General features: G+C 44.7%; 1 protein-coding gene across 1 annotated transcript in view; it reads right to left on the bottom strand.

Annotated features, from left to right (window-relative positions):
• Window positions 1–14,516, bottom strand: part of CCDC148 (coiled-coil domain containing 148) — a 57,893-nt gene that overhangs the window by 14,292 nt on the left and 29,085 nt on the right. The window contains exon 10 of the mRNA XM_074145731.1: window positions 3,435–3,575. Within this exon, the coding sequence (XP_074001832.1) occupies window positions 3,435–3,575 (141 nt within the window). The remainder of the gene's footprint in view (window positions 1–3,434; window positions 3,576–14,516) is intronic.

Raw genomic sequence — 14,516 nt, 5'->3', positions numbered from 1 at the left:
ATATGGCTTTCTCAACTATTGAACCTGAAACAACAGTCTTACATATTAGAGATGAATTTAAGGATAAATAAAACAAATTAAAATAAGGATCATAGAATCATAGAATGGTTAGAGTTGGAAGGGACCTTAAAGATCATCCAGTTCCAACCCCCCTGCCTTGGGCAGGGACACCTCCCACTAGAGCGGGTTGCTCAAAGCCCCGTCCAGCCTGGCCTTGAACCCCTCCAGGGATGGGGCATCCACAGCTTCCCCGGGCAACCTGTTCCAGTGCCTCACCACCCTCACGGTAAAGAATTGCCTCCTAATATCTAATCTAAATCTCCCCTCTTCCAATTTAAAACCATTATCCCCTGTCCTGTCACTACACTTCCTGACAAAGAGTCCCTCTCCGGCTCTCCTGTAGGCTCCCTTCAAATATTGGAAGGCTGCTAGGAGGTCTCCCTGGAGCCTTCTCTTCTCCAGGCTGAACAACCCCAGCTCTCTCAGCCTGTCCTCATAGGGGAGGTGCTCCATCCCTCTGATCATCTTCGTGGCCCTCCGCTGGACACGTTCCAACAGGTCCATGTCCTTCCTGTGTTGAGGACTCCAAAGCTGGACACCGTATTCCAGGTGGGGTCTCACGAGCACAGAGTAGAGGGGTAGAATCACCTCCCACGACCTGCTGGCCACACTTCTCTTGATGCAGCCCAGGATGGGGTTGGCTTTCTGGGCTGCCAGTGCGCACTGCCGGCTCATGTTGAGCTTCTCATCCACCAACACCCCCAAGTCCTTCTCCTCAGGGCTGCTCTCCAGCCATTCTCTGCCCAACCTGTATTTGTGCCTGGGATTGCCACATCCCAGGTGCAGGACCCTGCACTTGGCCTGGTTGAACTTCATGGAATTTGCACGAGCCCACCTCTCCAGCCTGTCCAGGTCCCTCTGGATGGCATCCCTTCCCTCCAGCGTGTGGACCGCCCCACACGGCTTGGTGTCGTTGGCAAACTTGCTGAGGGTGCACTCTATCCCACTGTCCATGTCCCCAACAAAGATGTTGAACAGCACTGGTCCCAGTACCGACCCCTGAGGAACACCACTCATCACTGGCCGCCAATTGGACATTGAACCATTGACCACAACCCTTTGAGTGCAGCCATCCAGCCAGTTCCTGATCCACCGAGTGGTCCATCCATCGAACCCATGAATTTCCAACGGATAACCATGAGTTACCTGGTTGGACTTCATAACTGCCCCAGCTTTGAGCAGGAGATTGAGACCTCCTGAGGTCCCTTTCCAATCTGTATTTTTCTGATTCCTATCATAAGTGAGAGTATTCTGTGCATTTTGAAGGAAAGAAAAACATCTCTTGAAACTGACTTTTGGACAATTGGTTGCAATTTTGCTAACTATATGAGTCAGCATAGTCTAACAGAAAGATTGCTCTGCCAAGAATGTATATTTCATCTTTAAGATAAATTGCAGAAAAAGAACAAAATCAGGTGACCAACATAAGCAGAGACTTCTCAGGGAGAGGAGAGACGGGACACATGCAATGTGCAAATGCAGTCATGACCAAGAACGATGACCTCACAAATAAAATAAAATCAACTTGAAATTAGGCAGCTTTTCCAGTTTTGGCTGTGGGGACCTGCAGCACTAAGGAATAACGAGGAGACACCAGTCTCCGTCTGGAGACAAGGCTCCAGCAGCTCCAGCTGCTTTTCCCCAGGTAGTGCTTCCAGTCAAGGGCTTCTTGGCAGAGGTGCTGGTATCACCACCTTCAACACTTACACAAACTACCACCAGGAATACAATGAGCCACAAGGGCTTCTGCTCTTGACCCGCTTGGCATGGCATGAAGACGTGTTTCTTTGGACAAAGCAAGGAAAACACATTTGAGTGCTATAAAAACAGATCGGAAAATTCCAAGCAGCACAGGACTTTATTTTCATTCTTCTGCTACAGCAGTCAGATTCCCCCGCCTGCAAGTCAGTCCTTTTGCTCTGCTGTAATTTCTTTTCTGCATTTGGTGCATGTTGGAAATTGTTTTAGTAACAACTTAACCGAGTTGCTGTAAGTATGGATAGCTTTGTGTTGGTTCTTTTCCCCTGCAACAGACACATCTACCAACATGAGAATCCATCCAGTTCTAGGGTGTCTAACCGGCCGTGTTGAAGTCCCACCAGTAAACGTTTGCTCCCAGTAAGATACGTTACACAGAAACGTGGCAGGTAAATAAAGACAAGAAGGCAAAGTCTAAAGAGAAAACATGGTAACGTACATAAAGATTTTGTTTTCCTCCTTCTTTTGCTCAAGCTTTCTGTAGTGCAACACACACTGATGTCACGGAATCACGGAATTGTCAGAGTTGGAAGGGACATCTAGAGATCATCTAGTCCAACTCCCCTGCTGAAGCAGGATTGCCCAGAGCACTAAAGCCTTCAACACACGTCATGAAAACACTCTACTTGGAACAGCTAAGCCTTGTTTTCCTAAACTCTGCTTCTAACTGGCCTGTTATTCTGTCGTGGTTTGGGCTGGGCTCTGACCGAACGACAGATGCTCTCTTTAACCTCTCCCCCCTAAAGGAGCACAGCTTTTAGTGACCCTTCCTGCAAACACCTCAGCACCAGCAGTCCCATCTGAGTAAGAGAGACTATTTGCTTATTTTTTCCAGAAATAATTATGCAGTCTTAACAAACCCACCACAGGCGAGTTGGACTCTAAGCAAGCCAGATTTCAGTGTAAAAAATAATCAGAAAAAGAGGTTAAATTTTAACAAAACAACCTCCTGGGCTTTTGCCATATCATTAAAATAAAAAGGTCAACTCAAATACACGTGTGACACAGCTTGATTTTCTAAAAGCATTACATTCACCGTAGTGAATTTCTGATGGTCTATTAAGTTGAAGTGTAGACCGATGCATCAAAGCCATTTCCCGAGTGGTCACCACACAAGTACTCAGAATAAGGTAACCCAGACCTGCCACATGCTGAAAGGGTTAATATTGCCCCTGCGCTTCAGCCCACTGCTCAGGCCTTTGCTGCAACGAGCAGCGCGCGATCTTGCAGACCATATTCCATCAGGCTCATTTGCTGCATTGCAGCACGCTCAACTGCAGCGCTGGAAGCTCTCTGAGCCTGCACATTGCTCAAAAGCAGAGATCTGTACGAGCTACAACTCCAGCAGAGCCTCTCGCTGGGTCTGTGTGACACGGACACACTCACTGTTGTTTCTCTGTGCCTTTTCTTTCTTTCAGAAACGTAATGAAGTAACAGAACTGATGTGTAACAGCGGGCAGCTTTAAAGCTAAAACGGACAGTAGCAAGACTCATTTGCTCATCTCTCTGAAAATACTTAAAACTTCACAAGAATGCAAGGTAGTGAGGTCAGCTCAAGATTTTAAAAGCAATTGTACCCATTAACATATGCAAAAATATATGAAATTTTCTCATACTTTCTCTTTGTCGTGAGCTCTGCGAATCATTTCCTGTTCTCTCCGCAGCCTTTCTTCCTCAGCTTTCTTTTCTTTTCGTCTGGCAGCTACAGCAGCTTCCAGTTGAGCAGCCTCTTCCTGCTGGGCTTTCCACTGGAGAACCTGCGGGAAAGGGGCAAGAAGTCAGTCCCGCAGCAGCGCCGGTAACACCGTGATCCTGCCAGGCTGGGATTAGGATGGAATCCCATGTAATCCATTTACAAACGGGGATTTCTAGTCTTATCAGCAGCACATAATCACATAGTGAGCACCATCCTCCTGCACGTTAACGTGTGGTTCACAACTGCCTGGTATAATACGCAATAAAATCACATATGAAAAGGTTTTAGGTAAAATTGCCAAAACCACCTCAGTAACATCAGATATTAAATTCCCCCTCAGCGCTCAGACGTTCAATAATGCGTACATTTCTTAACAAACCTATAAACAAAAGGAGACCAACCCTAAAAGACCAACTCTTTTTGTAACGGATTTGTCAAGCGCTAACACAACTCCGCATTCCTCAAAGGAACAACCATTTCAGCCACTTTTCAGCTGGTTTTCTATACTACAGTAAGTAATTCAATACTAAGATATTAAAATACTTATTTTTTCCCCACCCTTTCTGCATTTCACCAGCTGGGTGCACAGACTCTATTAATTCTTCTGTTCTGTGCTTGTGAAAGACTGTTGGTCAGAAACCCAGCACCCCCCGTGGCCCGAGGCTCTCAGAGAGCTGCATCTTTGATTGATGCCGCGTTTGCCCCTCTCTTTGCTTAAATGGCAATTATATTTTGTTCTTTTCAAAGCGTCTCCACAGACTAAACACTGATGTGACTTTTCACGTAGTGCAGGCAAGGTAATAACATGAAAATAACATGGAGTTTTACAGTGGTTGAAAAAGCCAACTCTCTCTATATTAAAAGACTTTAAGATAACTTATTAAAGAGAGACTCTGCCTGCAATGAATGCCCCGTGTACTCAGACTACAACAGTTGCCTCCTGCAGCCTCAGTTTATCTTTAGAAGTTCAATGCAGTTTGCTACTATACCCAAGCACAAGCATCAACTGGCATGGTTTTAGGTTTTATCAAAAACTACTGAGTTTTGGGGATCTTCAAGCAACTGTCACTTACACAGTTATCAGCCCAGAGCACATGCAACTTCTCCCAGATTCAACTCCATCCCCAAAGATAAGAACTAGGATTTAGCTGAGCATTAAATTCTTTTTAACCTCTTTTCTTCCATTTTTTTAACTAGTTCTCAGTGCAGGCCTGTTCAGAACTGTGCTTCACCTTCTGAAATCTCCTTTCTCTCCTTTCTAGAAAGAACAGCAGCAGCAGCAGCAGCTAGGAGACAGCCTTTCACTCAGGAGATGTTTTACAGGAAGAGAGCAAAGGCCCAACTCAAAAACTCTCCTTGCGACTAGGAAAATGTAGGCACCGAGAAGAAAAAAGGCACAAGGTCCTGAAACCCCAAACCTCTCTATTTCCCTCCCTCTCCACCTAATTAGGACAATGCTACTAATTATTTTAGGGGGCGGTGGGGTAGAAACAGAGGTAAGTCTGTGCCAGCAGGTATTAACGGCACTGAATGAATGTCAGAAAACGTAGTGGGATGGTTTGCAAGGAGGAAAGTGCAGTTGGGCAGGGATGCCATGGGAAGGATTAGGTTATATACCTGCAAAATGCCCCCGTCCATAGGTATTTGAGTGTGCAATGGCAGACAGCACAGGAACAGCTATTTTTCTTTTAGCTATTCTTACAAAATTATTTCACACTGGAATTCAAACTTGTACAGTACGGAAAGACAAACTAAAAATGTTACTGCAGTGTTAGCACAGATATCACTCGTCATATATGATCTTTCTCCTCAGGATTGTGAAAATGCTCCCTTAATAGCATCTTAGTATACAATAATAATAAAATTGTTAATGAAAGACATATTTGGTAGAGCTTCTTTGGCAGTGGTAAAAGCATCCCTTCATTTCTAAAAAGACAAAAGCACAATTCCCACCCCCCAGTCCTTTCCCTGCCAGTCCCAGGTACGTGAAGGTTCTGTCAGAACTGGGGAGCACACGGAGCGCTTGTGGGACACGCAGAACACTGTCCTCCCCCACCCCAGTTTTCCATTAATTAGAAGTGACATATTAGCATAAATAACCCTTAGACATAAGTACTGTAATATAAATAGCTCAAAGCATCTGCATTAGATCATTTCATTTTTCAGCAAAGAGAACTCAATGTGACTGGTCCCACTGGAACGTATACAGCATATGCATCATTTACCTTCATTGCCTCAAAACAGGTTATTAAAAGGGCAAAAATTTTTGCTAAATAGTATGTTTCCCCCCAGTAACATCGTGCTTTCAGTCACCCCAAATACATTAATGAATTCAAGCAGTATGTTCTCAATTTTTGTTTAATGATTTGATTACTCAAGGCTGCAGTATCGCAGCATAAATCCCTTGAACCCTTTTACCCAGGCTGGGGGAGATCCACGTTCAATCCCCTGATCTGTAAAACGGAACATGAAGCCATGTTTGCAGTTAAAGTGATTCCAGGTTGCAGAAAACAGAATGGGAGCAGCTGAGGTTGGCAGGGACCTCTCAGGACTGCCCAGGCCAGCCCCTGCTCAGGCAGGGTCAGCTGCAGCTGGATACCCAGGAGCACGTCAAATCCAGGTGTGAGTATCTCCAAAGGGTGCAGGCTCCACGCCTCTGGCCAATATGTTCTAGTGTTCACCCACCCTCTCTGCAGAAGAGTGACGGATGGAATGGAATGGAATTTCCAGTGCTCCAGTGTGTGCCCGTTGCTGCTCGTCCTGTCCCTGGGCATCTCTGCAAAGAGCCTGGCTCCCTCCTCTTGGCACCCTCCCTCCAGGTGTTTGTAGACATTGGTGAGATCCCCGGAGCCTTCTCCTCTCCAGGTGGAGCAACCCCAGCTCTCCCAGACCTTCCTCACAGCAGAGGTGCTCTAGACCCTTCGTCTTAATGGTCCTTCACTGGACTCGCTCCAGTAAGAAAAAAATAATGCAGCACTTTTTGAGGCAGGGACCTGTTTACAGCTGTCCCCAAAATTAAAAAGAATGTCCTCATTTCTAGAGTAGCTTGAACCAGGGTGTTCTCATTCCCTGAGATTCCTTCATTACCATAGCCGTTCCACTTGAAAATTGCCGAGAACCAGAAGAGTGTCTCTCTTCCAGTGGCCAGACGGTCACTTGGGAAAGTCTTCTCTGCTGTCCACTCTTTCCTTTAACACCAAAGAACTATTTTGGTGTAGAGGGGAGCACACTTGCTCTGTAGTTCAGTCCTCACATCATTCTTCCATACCAGGTCCCACACTCAGTTCTGGGACTCAAGTCTTTCTCTCCTGCCATCTGAGATCTTATTTCCATCAGTTTGTTCACAAGCAAAAAACATCAAGTCCACAAGCAGATACTATAAGATCCAAACAAGGTCTAAGAAAAATAACCAAGCGTTTAACTCTGGTTTTAGGCATAACCGAAACACATCTTCTTGAGGAATATGCAAAGCAAGGATTCTTGTGATGTAGTTGAGCACAGGGGCACTACCGAAAAAGCAGGAAAGCAGCAGGTAAGAGGATCTAACACACTTTCTTGGGAGAGCTGTCTGAACTCTCCCACGTTCTGAAGAGCCGCTGAGGGTGAGGAACAGCCAGGTACGAGGAGCAAGATGGAGTCAGACCTTTATTTCAGGGTTTTCTATTGTTCTGACATTGGTAAATTCAGCACTAGATGGGGTCTAAACAGCTTGCTTAGCTTGGCAGGAATGAAAATGGATAAATGAGGCCTTAAGCTAAAGATTGCTACGTAGCAGAGCTTTATTAGCTGGATCCTACAGAGGAGGCCAGCGGGTCTGGGCCCGTCTCATGCAGAGGCAATGACAAACTGAGTGGTATTTCTAAGTCGTGCAAGAAAATACCACCAATGGGCAAAGAAATCCATAGCAGCTCCGCACCCTAAAGCCAGCAAGTTCCACGGGAAGTGTCAGCAGAAGAATGTGTATCACTCAAAGAAAAGAGCCAGTTACAATTTCAAACCATCCATCTACACAGAAACACGGACCAGTAACAAAAACAGAAGCAGGGTTACACCAGCTGGTGGTATGGGCAGGTGAGAGACTTCCAGAGGGAAGGTGTCAGTTTTCCTAAGGCCCTATTTTCTGGAGCTCAGCTGTTAAGACCTGAATGAAACCTCCCCCACGCTGTGTAACACAAGGTCTTCGTCTAAACAGAAATTTTTATTTAGCAATTTTGGAAGCAATCTGCTCATGCGTTTAGCAGCTTAAGAAACTAAAATGAAATGCTAAATTGTTTCAGTTACCCTTCACTTGCCACACTAATAGACTGAAAAAGGAATGTTTTGAAAATGAACGTGGAAGAACATGCAGTTGTTTCTACCTCACTTCTGAAACAGACTGAAGCAAAAACATACACATACAGCTTTAAAATCTAACAATAAATAGAAAATGAAAGAAAACTGCTAAAAGTCTACTCAGATTGGAGCTAGAATAAACTGCGGAAGCATTCGGAGGAACTTTAAACTTCTGTAATAACATCATTGAGATTTTCTGAACTGAAATGAGGTAACAGTCAAACTATGTAACACAAAAAAAGCTTTTTTTAAGCTTGTATTTTCCTATATCTTATTGTATTTCCTATATCCTCTTCAATAATGAGAAATATGTCAATGTAAGTGGGCTCATGACGTGATGCAGCTTCGGTTTCCTCCAAGCCCGAGAACCCTCCTGATGCTTTACTGGTTTTCACTAGATCTGAATTTACCTGTTAACCAGGGATCTTTGTTGCTGTTCGACTGCAGCCATTAGTCAGCACGGGGGGTCTGTTACAGTGGCCTCAGCAGAGGTTGCAGGGGAACCACGGGCTGGGAGTGGGGCTGAGGACGGAACCAGCCCAGCAGAGCGTGTCAAGCCGACAACTGATTGAAGGAAAGCAAACAGCAAAAAAGCAGTAAGCAGATACTGATCCGGTCTAAAATCTTTCATTCATTTTGATAAGAAGTTGTTTACCTGGCATATGTTACGCACCAATTTCATGACAGGCCATAATCCCTTTCCCCGGTTATTTGCACCTAACTCCTCTGTTAAACCTTTCGATTCAAGGCAGAAATCAATATTGGGGCACAATTTAGATTTTCAACAGGTTTCATATAAACAAGTGAGCATAACTAAGCATCAAATATATAACTTCACTCAGCTGACACAACATTAATCCCACAATGGGGTCCCTCAGACAAAACTGATGCGCCAATAACTCAGTGTTTATCTCCACTGCCTTCTACAACGCCACCTGCACTGCCCTCCATCACTGCCAATCACAGCGACTCACTCAGGGGGTAGAATCTGCTTTACATTTACAGATCCTTAGTTCTTCTAAATGCACGAGCCCATTGCTGATCAAGAAAACATGTAATCAGAGCGATGGAAGGAGAGTTCCGTTGCATCACACCTTCCCACAATACCCATTCATTATTTTCTGTAAGCAGCATATGAAGTTAGTTTACATTATCTCTGCCCCTCTCACATTCGTGTAGTCCATGCCTTTTATTAAAGCAAAAGAGGAGCCACCTCCTATAAAAAAATAATTCATTATTGGGGAAAAAAAAAAAGGAAAAAAGTTGGTAGAAATCAGAAAAGCACTGTTTGCAAAATATTTATGAAATGTGAGTCAGTAGGCTGGCATTATGCCACGTCTTCCCCACATGAAGACTCAAAGTCATATAGGATAAAATGTTCTTGACAGAGCTGAGCTAAATTAAAGTGTTTTATTATGCAAGAAATATAAAATATTAGGAATTAAACAGCTGATTCAAATGTCAAAGTATTTCACTTTTTGAACCCCACTGGGACATTAAAACGCCTCTCTGCTGGAGGGTAGTTCAGTCCCCAGCCTGATGTTGTTTTGGTGCCAGCCTGGCTACAAAGGGAACTTCTCAAGGGAAAACCGTCCGCAGAGACGGCGGGGGCCAGAATGAAATATTCCCAAGCCGGTGCCCTGCCCACACTGTCACAGGTTCAAAGCTCAGGAGCCAGACTATCTGCACTGGTGACAGCAGAGGGTGTCGGGGACTGCCTCCCACGGAACCCAGCCGGCACCCGCATTTCCCTTGCCAACTGCACCCTACGGCCGGTTCCTGCCCCGCTCCGCGGGACCCCACTCCTACCTGAGCGCCCCCGGTGCTGCTGCAAAGCAAGTCACAGCAGCGGGCAGGGAAACGGAGCGGAACAGCCGAGGAATCGCCATGGCACACATTTCCATGCTTTTAATATTTTGCTGTTTAAAAGTGACTACCTGATGCTGAAATCTGCAGCATTCCTACACTTTACGCGTCTCAGGAAAACCCACTGTATTCCCCAGGTTTTCCTGCAGAGGTGGTATTGTGCAGATCTGAAGAACAAAAAAACTCCTGACCAATAATCCTGATTCAGTAAGGCAGTAATCTGGGAGCACAGAACGCACCAAAAAAATTAATGTGCTCTTGATTGCATTCTTTCATTCCTATGAGTGCAAAATCAGAAGGGAAGAGTTTACTGTGTCAACAGCAAATGTTCTGTTTAAATATTAAAAAAATCCTAGTAGTTAAACTAATATTGAAAAATACACTGAAAACTGGGTACCCTGTTGCCTGTTTCACAAAGAAGCTTACATTTTAGCAGTGCAAGCTCTGCCAACGTTAAGTTCTAAAAATTTTTAATTACAACTGGCATTTCAAGTACATTTCACAGTTCATGTATTATTAGAGGAGCTTTTGCCAAGTGAATTATTAAATTGCTGTGCCGAACAGAATGTGTACATGGCTATTTTCAGTTCATTATTTCAATATTGCGTATTACAATAATGTAAAGTACACTGCAAACTAATTAAAGTAATAAATTAGTTCTTTCACTCTAACATCTGAATAGTAATAATGTATTTACCATGTACTTAATGCCCCAGATACATCTCTTTTAATGACAAAACAATTTTTGAGAGACTTTCTTGAGAATTCCCATTAAATTAGCACAGGGTAGCACAGCACCATGCAAGGTTTTCTCTATAAGGAGCACGGCCTCACACCATGAACAGATGCTGGAGCTGCCCAGGGTGACACAAGCGAGGTGGCACCAGGCTGTTGCAGCAGCCACAGGTGGGTAAATAGGAACAGGGGAGCAGGGCGGCTGTGGAGAGGGTCTGCTCGGGGAAGGTCACGCGAGGAGCGGAACTCACCTTTGAGAACTGAGGCGGGAATTAATGTGCTACCAACCCAAAGGACATAAAGTGGCCGGGAGGAAAGTGTCACCGCACAGAGCTCCAGATCAGTGCTCTCCCGGGCCGCGCTGTGCTACAGATAGAATAAGCTGCTAAAATTTAAATTCTAAGCAAGAATTCCCAATAATCGCGTGATAAAGTCAGTACTGTTTGTCATGACTACAGGCATAAAAAGAAAATCCTCTGATATTCCCACCCTGAGTCTCTCCAGCTCACTCTTCCAACCTTATAAAATGACCCGATCCCAACACACTTTCAGCATCTCTCAGAGCTTTATTAATCTCTGAAACATTTCCCTATTTTTATTATGCAGCATTTTTTTCTTCTTCGAACTGTTCACAACTGACTCCAAGAATGCCTGGGAAAAAAATTTTAGAGGCTCCCTTCAAGAAAAATAACTTCGCAAACGAAGATGGCACATAGCAAAAGAAGAGCTGCAGAAGTGGAAGGCGCAGGCAGAGGACGCCTAGAAGAGAATGCCTTTCCAGCACTGGGGAGACAGCCAGCAGGTCCATGGCGGTGGCACCCAGCTACTGAAAGCTGCAGCGGCTGCAGCAGCCAGGGCTGCATGGTCAGACAGGTTGAGAGGTGACTGCAAGGCGACTAGAGATTCAAATACTATTTGAAGGAATTAAATAAGCATAAACCAAGGACTCTCAGAATGCATCTACGCACGTTTGTCCCACGGTTCTTACTGGTTGTTCAGCAAAGTGGGTAGGAAATCCCAACAAGCAATAGACACAAAGTGTTATTTCATGTTTCACAGGGACAGCATAGACTACCTGGGCTTAGTGTTACATGGCACACGTCATCTGTGCCAAAAATTGGTGTAAGTAGCAATAAAATTCCCATTGTGTGGCAAAACTCCATGTTAGGCTACTAAAGGTACCCTTGAAAACAGAGGACAAGTTCAGCAGCTTTTTGGCTTGTCCAGATAGAGCCCAGACATGTGGTTCATTTGGAACCACAAAATCAGCTCTGGAAAGGATGAGTGCCAAATTACACGGGAGCCTGCATCTGTTCCTTTTCCATAGGATTATCCAGGCTGGAGTTCTCTAGGCCTTCCGAGGCTTTCCCACAGATCGTGCACTGTTCTCGTGTGGAGCCCAACAGAAAGAGGAAGCTTGGAACCAACCGAGTCCAAAAGCACAGCAAGAGGTGTCCACAGCTCAGATAACCAGACTGATCTACTTCTATTGCCAGGACTAGCTCCTCTGCTCTCCTACCCTCCTTCCCAACGTCATCGTGATCCTCTCCACCCAGCTCTTCTGCCCCATTTCTCCCTGAATAGGGGACTCGGAGTTATTGCATTTATGGTGAGTCAGAGAAACCTCTTCATTTTTCCAGATGGAAGCCACAAGGCACAGAGAGGGGAAAAATGCCTCTTAATTGCAAGTTTGGATTCAAACAGTGTCAACCACGACATTTTTCCTTCACATTTTTAAGATAAGGACCACAGGCTCAGAACAAATTTGTGACCTAAGGAATTCTGTTTACAGAGAAAAGGCCATTTTAGAGCTATGTATTTCTAGTGTGTCCTGAAAAACAGAATTAAGCAAAACAGATGTAAAGGGGGATTGAGCGATAAAAAGTTATGGGCTAAAGGAATTACAGAATTGCAACATCAGGTCTTCAGTAGGGATATTCTCAGTTCAGTGCCTAATGGACACATCATCCAACCAATGAAGATGATTTAATAAATTTGGCAGACTTCTTATTTCCCCACACAAGAGAAGGTCATTATTTTTTATCTACTAGAGAACTAGCCAAAGAGCACAGTCAAACTGAGATCACTGGAAGATTAACATGGAGAACCCATTAAAAGGTGACTTTCATTACCAGCAGTGGAGCCTCTTCACTTGCAATAGAGCTTAGTCCTTAATACTTCAGATAAAAGTAGCGCGCGTTGATCTACACCTCTTGCCTGAGCAACTCCCATTCTAACATGGAAAAAATAGAAAAGATTTTTAAGAAAAGAGGAAAGGAAATGTAGAGGAAAATAAAAAATTAAAGACCTAGGCTCCCACAGAAGAACAAGGATTCACCCAGCTGATTTCTATTAAGGTTAATAGAAGTTAAGTACATAGATGCCACTTGGGTGAATGGGATAATAAATCCCTTGACTTAAATATTTTATAAATGGAACAGGACAATAGAAGTCTGTGTTACAAAACTAAAAGAATTTTTTAAGGTCACTAATTATACAGAAATGTCTATTCAATGACTACTAAAAGTAGTGAATTTCATTTAAAAACCAGTGTTTTCAAGCTTACTTGCATTCACCCACAATTTTTCATTACAAACCCTACTTCGACTACTCAAACTTTCAAGACTTCCTGCTGGGTACTGGGAAGAAGGACAGGACTGCATGTTGTAAAACACCCGCAGCCCCAGGACAGGATGGCCACAACTTTTCCCGGCCAAACACAGGAGCCTCCACATATGTGCACCGTCACCCTGCTGCTCCCAGGAGACCGTGCCTGGGTACCCTCCTCTCCAGAGGTGCCATGGGCACACAGGAGAACTACAAAATTCAGGAAACACTGGACCTACTGGTCACATATCCCAATGTGCAGTAGCTTCAGCAGCTCTCAGACAGGCAGAGCTCGCAGCACAGGTACTGGAGAGCAGAGCCACGCTTGCGTGGTGGGCATCTCACGGATGTGCAGATTTCCAGTTAACGACTTGTTTGCCAAGGCTTTGGAAGTCACAGAAAAATTTTGCCCCAACAAAGCTGACATCTCCAAGGAAACTGGGATGTATAGTAGACCTGCTACTGACTTATAATTGTATCAACAGAAAATAAAAAAAAATCATATTCCACTAATCAAAGCCACCACACATTGACTATTAAAATATTAATAGTGTTATTCTTGGAAATTAAATAAGAATAGAAAGCCTGTGCATATATTCCTAAATGGAAAGATAATGAGACGGGTGCCTCAGGGTGTGAATACTAGAGCTTATAAAAGGGGAAAAATTAAAATGTATGTTAAGGAAAGTTACCTGGAGTCTAAAACACTACAGGGCAGAAAGGAGTTTGTCAAAACAATGTGAAAAAGCCATCATTTTTTAGATTTAGGAATTCTTTTTTGATAAGCATCATACATACTTGTTTTCCTTTTCTTGTGTGTCAGCAGCCTTATGAACTGAGAGGAATGTTTGAAATAGCAAATGTGTCAATTTGGTTCGTATGCTGGTGGGAGCAGCCCAGAGAGGTGGGGGGATGAGTTCCCGTCTCCTGCCAGGAGGAAAAGCAAGGGGCTGACCGGACAGCCTGCTGTCCCTGCACTGATACAGCGCTGCAGACGCTGCTGGCCATTGCCCTCACCACCACCAGGCATTCAAAGCCCACGCTGACACCTAATCCTAAGCAGGAAAACCCAGCACCCCCAGCGACAGACGTTATAGGGCAGCCAACTCTCTGAAACCCAGGGCACCCAGCAGGCCAGCCCTGAGAAGGGTGCTCCCTGTCCTTGGGGACAAGGCTGAGCTCTGCTGCCATGGCAAAGGACTCCTCTGGATTTTACAGAGAGCGCGGCACCTCCTGAGGCCACACACTCAAGGCATAAAGTTACTTACAACAGCAACAGGTACACCACCGACAATATCTGGATATTGACAGATGGTGGTCTGAAGTCTCCAACAACTTTCAACTCTAAACCCCTGTTCCTTCTTCTTTAGACCAGGGATTCTTCTGCCCTGAAAACTTGGGAGTAGCACCTGCTATCACATCCAGGCTCCACAGGGTCTGGAATGACAAAACAGCAAATGGA

Source organism: Numenius arquata, chromosome 3 (genome assembly GCF_964106895.1).
Source record: "Numenius arquata chromosome 3, bNumArq3.hap1.1, whole genome shotgun sequence".
Classification (NCBI taxonomy): domain Eukaryota; kingdom Metazoa; phylum Chordata; class Aves; order Charadriiformes; family Scolopacidae; genus Numenius; species Numenius arquata.
This window is presented reverse-complemented; position numbering and strand designations above follow the sequence as displayed.